Source organism: Rhinolophus ferrumequinum, chromosome 22 (assembly GCF_004115265.2).
Source record: "Rhinolophus ferrumequinum isolate MPI-CBG mRhiFer1 chromosome 22, mRhiFer1_v1.p, whole genome shotgun sequence".
In the NCBI taxonomy this organism is placed as follows: domain Eukaryota; kingdom Metazoa; phylum Chordata; class Mammalia; order Chiroptera; family Rhinolophidae; genus Rhinolophus; species Rhinolophus ferrumequinum.
In genome coordinates this window covers 1,554,511-1,564,090 of record NC_046305.1, presented here as the reverse complement: position 1 = coordinate 1,564,090, position 9,580 = coordinate 1,554,511, and the positions used below count along the sequence as shown (strand labels likewise).

Sequence of the window (9,580 nt, the reverse complement as noted above, 5' to 3'; positions counted from 1 at the left end):
TCCTTGACTAATATTCTTGACTATATCACACAATGTCATCAAATAATGATGGCAAAGCCAACAGTTAACAGTAAGCATGGTTAGGCATTGCATCAGTGTCTTGAGAGGTAGGTATGGGCTTTAACTAAGGGTTTCAATTGTTTCGGTCATCACGTAGCTCAGCGTCAAAGGTTAAGAAAGGACATCAGTCATGTCCTGGAGGCCTGCCTATCCAGCAAGTTCCAGGAAAGATGTTTAAAGGGTGCTTTGCTGGAGATGATAGAGAAATGTATCTAGTCCAGCACAAATGATGGCTTAAACCATGACAGTGCTCACGAGATGTTTAGTTTCTGCCTTTTGCTTAAAAGATAATATCACCGATGCACAATTGTGAGGTGTTTTGCAGAATCTTGGTTCTTCAACCCAGTTAGCTCACCCAAACATAGTTACAATAAAATGTATAAAAATCTCTGGTTTTGCTCTGCACTTCTTAAATGTAAAATAGGTAATCATTATGCACATATGCCCTTATAGCAAAATTTGAATTTAACACACTTTTGGGAGAGGGGGTTAGCACAAATATCACATTCCATTTGAAAACAAAAACTAAAATAAAACGAGCTATAAAAATTTTTGAGGAAATTGGGGGAATTTGAAAGTAAGCTAGGTATTAGGGAATTGCTATTTTTCCTAGGTATGAAAATGGTATTGTTATTATAAGAGAATATCCTTTTTTCAGGAGATAAAACTCAAGTACAATTTCACATGTGCAATGTGGGTGTTTATCATACTAGTCTTTCAAATTTATGTTTCAAAAATTTAACAATGAAAGGTTTAAAATTAGTAAAATGACATAAAAGGTGATGAATGATAGGATTGGGAAGGGGATGTTATTGATAATGACGTTTTCAGCTTAACTGTAATTCTTGTCCACTCCTATTTGAAATTTCCATGTAAACTTTGTAAGTTGTATGTATCACTTTATTGGACAAAATAGACTAATCACTATTAAGTGAATATGAAAGTACCTGGTATTTTAAAGTAAAGCACCTGTTCATTGCCTGATAGGCCTCAGGGCACCGTAATGGGAGGCAATGAAGTAGGTAAGTGATGCACTTACATGCAATGGTACACTTACATTGTGCTGCACTTAGAACCATGTTTCCCCAAAGCTAAGCCCCAGTTAAGATCTCGACCAGACAGATGCATTCAGCACATTAAGACGATGTTCCAGAAGATGACACGACTGTATTTGAATAAATGTAGATTATTGTACATGAAAAAATAAGACATCCCCTGAAAATACACCCTAATGCATCTTTTGGAGCAAAAATTAATATAAGACCCTGTCTTATTTTCAGGGAAACACCGTAGCATGCTTTCTTCACTAGATTATATCACATTTCTTCAAAACTGTGAATAATGTTCATAATCTGGAACCATTTAATCAGCTGTAGATTTCACTTTTCCTTCAACGTCTAAGAGGATACACAGTTGGAAGCTCAGGGTTTTAAAAGGATGGTAACTCATTGATGACCTCAAAAGTTTTTTTCCATTTATCTTAGTCCTCATTGCTTCATAGGTTCAAATTAAGTAATTTTTTTTTTTGAGACACTGCTATTTCATCAGCATTTTTTCTGTTAACATAGGTTTCTAAAAACTATGTCCTTGTAATTTTAAAACACACCAATTCTATAGTTTTGGGGATAATTTTATGGACACAAGTATTAAGGTAATTTTTAACTTTGTGAATGTTTTAAGAAATTTTTGCAGTTATGAATGAGCAGGTTTTTGTTTTGCATTGTTTGAGACTTTTTCTCCCCCTTCTTCAGTCTCTGCCCACACCCACTCCAGTTCAAGCCGTTGTTTCTGTCCGGTTGTGTAGGACACAGCTCCCTGGCCCATGCTGGTATTATGAGCCTTGCGCTCCCCCCAGCTGACGCAGTCGGTCACCAGTCGTCAGTCGGCAGTTCACAGCAGCTCACAGCCGCTCACAGCCACTCACGCAGGCTGCCGGCCACTCACATTGGCTGCCGGCCACTCACAGTAGCCACTGGCCACTACTGGCAGCACACAGTAGCCCAAAGCAGCCTAGGACCACTCACGCTAGTGGCCGGCTGCCTGGAGAGACTTTTGATGGTTTCATTTTTAGTTTTGCATTTGACTGCTTTCCCGGTTTTCAGCTTTTTCTGTGGGTGTTTACTCATATGCGGTACTCAATGATCAACAAAATATTTTGTTTCATTTTCAGTGATTAAACTGCTTGAATTCAGTGGCTAATATTCCTGAATTGAAAACTGCCTTGTCACATGACTGACTTATTATCTTACCATCAAAATGGTATTAGGCTTCTTTGAGATGTAACCTATATACTCAGAAACCCATTATTCATTTCTACTGTTTTTCACATACGTTTCAAATATTATGTGCCTTTTGTCTTTTGGCCTAACACGTTGTGGTTGCAGATTTCATGACGTGGAAGCATCCTAGAATTTCTGGAAGGAAAGCCCGTGCTAGAAGTCATTTGGGAAAACGAGCGAAGCTGCAAGTTAGATATGCGAGCTACTTGGCTGACATCCTATAGATGCTCTCCAAACAAAATTTGAGCCAAAAGCTGCCCAAGTTTATCTTTCTTAGCCTCTAATCCATTCATTTCATCTCTGTCCTTACTAGAAATGCTAAGATTGGATTCCATTTTCCTTCACTTGACAATTGTCACAGCAATCCTAAATTTGCTCCTTTTCCCATCCGCCAGCATGCTAGGCGGCTATCTACTCTGCTGTGAAAAAGCAACTCCACCCGAGACCATTTCTGTGGTCAAATTTATTGCACATTATAGTAAACTGCTTCCGAGACCTACCACGTTTCCCTGAAAATAAGACCTAGCGGGACAATGTGTCCCTTTGAAGCAAAAATCAACTTTTGCTCCAAAAGACACATTAGATCTGATTGTCCCGCTGCGTTAGGTCTTATTTTGAGGGAAACACGGTATTATCTGAACATGTTTCCCAGTCCTACTGGTTTAACAAATAAGTGTATTACTGAACTCACCTAATCAGTCACTGTTTCTGTTAAGCTCTTTTTTAGAAACTGTAAGTGGCTCTGAAAAGAGCCTTTGGTTTGTTTCCCTTTCCAGATGTTCAGGCCTCTCACCGGGTTTCACCGCTGGAAAAATTACTTGCTCTGGACTTTGTGATGGTGGCTCTCAGTCTTCTTGGGCAGCAGCACAGCCTGGATGTTGGGCAGGACGCCGCCCTGCGCGATGGTGACCTTGCTCAGCAGCTTGTTGAGCTCCTCATCGTTGCGGATGGCCAGCTGCAGGTGGCGCGGGATGATGCGCGTCTTCTTGTTGTCGCGGGCCGCGTTGCCCGCCAACTCCAGGACCTCGGCCGTCAGGTACTCCAGCACCGCCGCCAGGTACACGGGCGCGCCGGCCCCAATGTGCTCCGCGTAGTTGCCCTTGCGGAGCAGACGGTGAACGCGGCCCACGGGGAACTGCAGGCCAGCTCTGGATGAACGGGACTTCGGCTTGGAGCGCGCCTTGCCGCCCTGTTTTCCACGTCCAGACATGACAAACAAGCCCGTTATAACAGAAAAAAAAGACCGTTGAAGCAGGTGGGGGGGGACTATTTATAGTCTGTCCGGAGGTAGTGATTTGCTATATGATTGGCTGATGGGCCACTATCCAATCAGAAAGCATTACTGGAATCACCTACTTTACATATACGTCACTAGCTACTGTCCAATCAGATCTTGGCTGCCCAACACGGCATGTCACTGTCGCCTATAAATACCGCTCTTTTGGACACCAGGCATTACCCCACGGCTTGGTGTGGAAGTTATACCTGCAAAGTTGAGTACTCGTCATGCCGGAGCTGACTTCGAAGACCGCCACTGTTTCTAAGAAAGGCTTCAAGAAAGCTGTTAGCAAGACGCAAAAAAAGGAGGGAAAGAAGCGCAAGAAATGCCGCAAAGAGAGCTACTCGATTTATATCTATAAAGTATTAAAGCAAGTGCATCCAGACACTGGGATCTCATCCAAGGCCATGAGCATCATGAATTCCTTCGTCACTGATATTTTCGAGCGCATCGCGGGCGAGGCGTCGCGCCTGGCGCAGTACAACAAGCGCTCGACCATCACGTCCCGGGAGATCCAGACGGCCGTGCGCCTGCTGCTGCCCGGGGAGCTGGCCAAGCACGCCGTGTCCGAGGGCACCAAGGCCGTCACCAAGTACACCAGCTCCAAGTGAGTGCGGCTTGTGCAGCACTCTTTAACCCAAAGGCTCTTTTCAGAGCCACTCACATTGCTTAAGGGGCTGTGAGCTCTGCTCACCTGGTTAATTAATGTATGTGTTACGTCTTAATCCTCGGAGTGTCAAATGGAGTAGTTGAACGGTGATTGCTCCCAATGTTAGTTACTACGTAGTGTACAAAAAGACTGCTCTGACCTCTTTAGGGCAGCCAACAGCTAAAAAGTAATCCTAAGGAAGGCAGAAACTTCCTTATCCGCCATCTTCAAACATCGTAAGAAGAAAAGGCAGCCCGTGTTTTCAGGACACTCAGCCCACGAATTAAAATTCTATTTAGGGTTCTGCTGATTAAATGGGCCACCTGTACCTTCTACTGACAAATGGAACATCAGCTCTAATGCATCTTTTGGGATAAAGATTAAGTTTATCTCGTAATAAACAAGACAAGGTCTCAATTTTTGCTCCAAAAGATGCATTAGAGCTGAGTCTGGCAAGGTCTCATTTACGGTTGTCAGTACAAGGTTGATCAGGTGGCCCATTTAATTCAGCAAAATCCTATATAGAAATTTATTTCGTGAGCTGAGTGTCCTGGAAATACGGGCTGCCTTTTTTCTTAAGATGCCTTTTAAGATGGCAGATAGATAGTAAGGAAGTTTCTGCCTATTGCATAGCTTACTTTTTAGCTGCCCCAAAAAGGTCAGAGCAGTCTTTTTGTATATACTACGTATATAACATTGAGCGCAATGACCGTTCAACTACTCCATTTGACACTCCGAGGATTAAGACGTAACACATACATTAATTAACCAGGTGAGCAGAGCTCACAGCCCCTTAAGCAATGTGAGTGGCTCTGAAAAGAGCCTTTGGGTTAAAGAGTGCTGCACAAGCCGCACTTACTTGGAGCTGGTGTACTTGGTTACGGCCTTGGTGCCCTCGGACACGGCGTGCTTGGCCAGCTCCCCGGGCAGCAGCAGGCGCACGGCCGTCTGGATCTCCCGGGACGTGATGGTCGAGCGCTTGTTGTACTGCGCCAGGCGCGACGCCTCGCCCGCGATGCGCTCAAAGATGTCAGCGACGAAGGAGTTCATGGTGATCATGGCCTTGGATGAGATGCCAGTCTCCCGGTGCACCTGCTTCAGCACCTTGTAAATGTAAACCGAATAGCTCTCTTTGCGGATGCGCTTCCGCTTCTTGCTGTCCTGCGCATCAGTCACCGCCTTCTTGAAACCCTTCTTAGCAATAGCGGCACTTTTTGAATTCAGCTCTGGCATGATGAGTGTTTTGTCCTCTGCCTTCCACAACTCCCACTGGTACTAAGGAAAAAAAACAGCACCTGGTGTCCAAAAGAGTGGTATTTATTGGCACGGCACTAACATGACGTAATGGGCAGCCAAGATCTGATTGGACAGTGGTTATGACGTGTATGTAAAGTAGGTGATTCCAGTAATGCTTGCTGATTGGCTTTCCATCAGCTAATCAGATAGCAAGTCACAATCTCCGGACAGACTTTAAATAGGCCCTGTAGAGCGTGTTTGGGTTGCTTTTCCGTTAAAACTTCTGCTCTCAGTATGTTTGGGAGCAGTGAGCAGAGCAGCAAGACACGCGCCAAGTTCAAGTCTTCTTTTTGCAGAGCCTACCTGCTGTTGCCCATGGGTCGCATGCACTGCCTGCTCCGCAAAGGCAACTACGCCGAGCACATTGGGGCCGGCACGCCCGTGTACCTGGCGGCCGTGCTGGAGTACTTGACAGCTGAGATCCTAGAGCTGGCGGGCAACGCGGCCCGCAACAAGACGCACACCACCCCGCGCCACCTGCAGCTGGCTATCCACAGTGACAAGGAGCTCAACAAGCTGCTGGGCAAAGTCATCAGTATCACGCAGGGCGGTGTCCTGCCCAACACCCAGGCCGTGCTGCTCCCCAAGAAGACCGAGAGCCACCATCACAAAGTCTAGAGCAAGTAATCTTTCCAGTGGTGAAACCCGGTGAGGGGTCTGAACATCTGGAAAGGGAAACCAAAGGCTCTTTTCAGAGCCAGTCACATTATCAGTGAAGGCTGTTAGGTAAGACCAAAGAGCTGCAGTGGTATTCTGTAGCAGTAACGTGTGGGCCATAGCTGCTTGCAAAACCGCACTCTAGAAATGATCTGTGTGCTTCCAATAACCAGTGTTGCTGAAAAACAAAAAGCTCAGGGTCACTTGGGTACTCATCGGGATGCCCTTTTTAGTTCGTTAGGGACCAGTTGTAGAAGGCTCCTTGCTGCAGCACAGTGTGAGCAGAGGAATCCTATTTGAAGCTAATTTATTGAGTTAAGTGGTGATTGGATTAGAACAAACGCAAGATAGTTGAAAACTGGTGGCAGTCTACAGGATATCAGCCAATCTAGCAAGGCTGCATATGCAAGCTTTCAGAGTGCCTTTTTCAAACGACTTTCCTATCAAACATGCTAGTATGTATGGTTCAGTGTGAAGTGTTTAGACATGACGTATCAGACCAAGTATTAGAAAGCAGGTTAATCTTAACATTTCATAAAGGTTCATATGTGAATATTAGATCCATGGCATCGCATACATGCTTAGTAAAAAATTTTTCCTTAAAATGTAGAAAAAGATGTATCTCCAAAAGAAGCTTGATAACTACCATGTGTAATGGAGAGATGGTGTCAGTCTCCAAGACTGGAATGTGGTAAGAAGTTTGAAATTGCAATATTAGGGAATTTGTCAAAATTTTCAGGCATTTTAACCACACAAAAAAGGACGAAATAGTAGCAGTTGATCTGTTTGTACTGTCAACATCAAGAGACGTTGAAAAGCAAATGAACATTTAGTTAAGCTGTCAAATACAAAATTACTATACAATATTTAGGTCTACTTTATCTCAAAGAATCTCAATGGTTGTCTGAAACAAACATTGCTAGACACTTAAGTGTGAAGTATAAAGTTCTATAAGAAGATGAGAATAACTATGTAATATGTTAATTAGGAACAATCAAGGTAGTTATGAGAGTCAATCATTTCTGAATAAATGTTACTGGAGTCTCAGTTCTTGCCAACACAGTGAAGAATCAAAGGTCAGCAAGCTGATTAATATGCAAGCAGGGTTTATTAGGGATACATTCTCAGGGAAGAGAATGGGCCTAGCTGAGGTGGAGGAGAAAGCGAGGGCCAGAGAGCTTGAGGGTAAGGGAGAGCAAGAGAGCTCCTGTCTAGAGGACTTCTGGTTTGCTGGGTGAGGTGAGGGAGTTACACGCTGATTTGGCAGGAAAAGTGGTGCATGCTCTTCCAAGGGAGGTGTGACCTCCTGTGATGGGTGGAGGTCTGTCGACACAGATCCTTATCTAGCTCCAGACCCTCTTGTCATCTGTTATAAACAGATACTTGGCTGGAGGCAGTTAATCAAAGCTAGTTATGAGCTTTTTCTGTAGGCACTGTGGACCCCCTCCCACCCCTCCTCTTCCTTCATTTTCTAACTTCTATGTAACATTGATGTACACAAATATGGATTGAGGCCTGCAGTTGGGGAGGACACCAAAGGAAGGAAAATTTTTGAAAAAGGAAATTGTACAGATATTGGATAAAATTAGATAACATTTAGAACATGGCAATTAAAAACTTTAAAATGTGCTATTTTAAAATCAGAGAATGCTGATATAAATGGTTGAGTAAATAAAAGTAGGGCTATGTGATAAGTCTACACCGAATACCAAACAAATTATATAGATGCTCTCCCATCAAGCAAGTGTAGTTTAACTCCCCAGACTTGCCAGAGCACAGAGTGTGGAAAGGCAGGGGAGAAAGGGGGAGACTTCCAGGAGAGAAACCTGGCAAATATTACCTCAGCCAGATAATCAATGTTAACATTGTCAATCTTAAAAATTAAACAGGTCATTGAGCAACAAGTGAGTTTATTCGGAAATAGCAGAGAATTTCCAACTTGGGACAAGAAATCTATGGGGAACCACAGGCAAGTCCTGAGAACAAAGGAGAGGAGCAGTCTTTTATAGAGGAAAGGAGGAAGTAGGGAGGGGTTGCTTTAAAATTTCACTGGAGGAACGTGAGAGTTCTAATCTCATTGACTGCAGGCAAGGGCAGTTGCTATTGCCAGATGGAGCGGAAATCTTATTTCCTGCCGGCCTATGTAGGCTGCCTCTAGTGTAGTGCATGAGAGCTCCTCGTGGCTGCCCTGTTCCGTTTTGAATGAGATTTCCTTTATTCATTCTCACATCATCAGTGATCAGCCATGTTGATAGCACGTATCATTAATATGAACTGCTGAGAAGAGCATCTTTCTTCTCTGGGATTCCTCCCAACAACCATAATCCCAGTCTAACCCTGAAAAAAACATCAGACCAATCCACGGCGAGGAACATTCTACAAAGTATCTGACTACGAGTCCTCAAAGCTATCAAGTTTATCAAAAAAGGAAATTCTGAGAAATTGCCACAGCCCAGAAGCAGCTAAGGCAACATTACAACTACATGTCATATATTTTAAGTTGGATCCTGGAACGGAAAAGGAACATTAGGTGAAATATAATGAAATCCAAACAACGTTTAGCATTCAATTCACAGTAATGTACCATGTTAGTTCCTTAGTCGTGGCAAATGCACAAATGTGGACAACAGGGGAAGCTGCATGACGGGTGTACGGGACAATCTTTACAACTTTTCTGTAAATCCAAAATTAAGTTAGAAACGTCATTGAAAAACAAACATATTTTTAAAAAATCAGGGAAGGGTCTCAAATCCAAAAACAAACAGATGAATCAAGTTCGGTAGATGACACTCTTACCTGAAAGTCTTAAGCAGCTCTGAAAAGCATCTGCTGTTGGATGTTCGTGTTTTCCCGATGAAAGCTCCTGTAGCTGATGTATTTGATGACAGGATATAGTGCCCAGCACACCGTGAGCCTGGCCAGTCCCCCGGGCCTCAGCAGCCACACGGCTTCCTTCCGTAGCGATGCCAATGCAGGGCTGAACCTGCCTCGTGGGCAGGAGATGACATCAGAAGTAGGAGACACAGCCTTCCACTACCTTGAGGAAAAGACAGAGGCTGGTTGTGAAGCCACGGATATCTTATTTATACACCGTGTATTCAAATGAGGCATTTCTGATTGGAATTAAAATCGAGAGGCAAATGACTGTAAATGAGATACCTCAGGTCAGCGCTGATTGGAGAGTACTCCTGTTCCCATCACCCACCCGGAAAGCGAAAGGCTATCACGGTGGGGGGCCTCCTTCACCAGCACTTTGAAGAAGAGTTCCCCGCTGGCTGCTCAGTTTTATAGATTTCAGCCTCATCCTCTTTTAGAGACTCCCTTCCTTAACCCGAGTCCAAGGTCTCAGAGGAGTGCCGC

General features: G+C 44.1%; 3 protein-coding genes and 1 pseudogene across 3 annotated transcripts; 2 read left to right on the top strand and 2 right to left on the bottom strand.

Annotated features, from left to right (window-relative positions):
- Positions 1 to 3,153: 3,153 nt before the first annotated feature.
- LOC117014807 (histone H2A type 1-A) lies at positions 3,154 to 3,549 on the bottom strand. Its single transcript, XM_033093040.1, has one exon. The coding sequence runs from the start codon at positions 3,547 to 3,549 to the stop codon at positions 3,154 to 3,156; it is 396 nt and encodes a 131-aa protein (XP_032948931.1).
- A 296-nt stretch (positions 3,550 to 3,845) lies between these two features.
- Positions 3,846 to 4,229, top strand: LOC117014845 (histone H2B type 1-A). Its single transcript, XM_033093099.1, has one exon. It carries the CDS (start codon positions 3,846 to 3,848, stop codon positions 4,227 to 4,229), a length of 384 nt encoding a protein of 127 aa, XP_032948990.1.
- Positions 4,230 to 5,122: 893 nt separating this feature from the next.
- On the bottom strand, positions 5,123 to 5,500 carry LOC117014955 (histone H2B type 1-A-like). Its single transcript, XM_033093262.1, has one exon. The coding sequence runs from the start codon at positions 5,498 to 5,500 to the stop codon at positions 5,123 to 5,125; it is 378 nt and encodes a 125-aa protein (XP_032949153.1).
- Positions 5,501 to 5,715: 215 nt separating this feature from the next.
- On the top strand, positions 5,716 to 6,190 carry LOC117014811 (histone H2A type 1-A-like; annotated as a pseudogene).
- Positions 6,191 to 9,580: the final 3,390 nt, after the last annotated feature.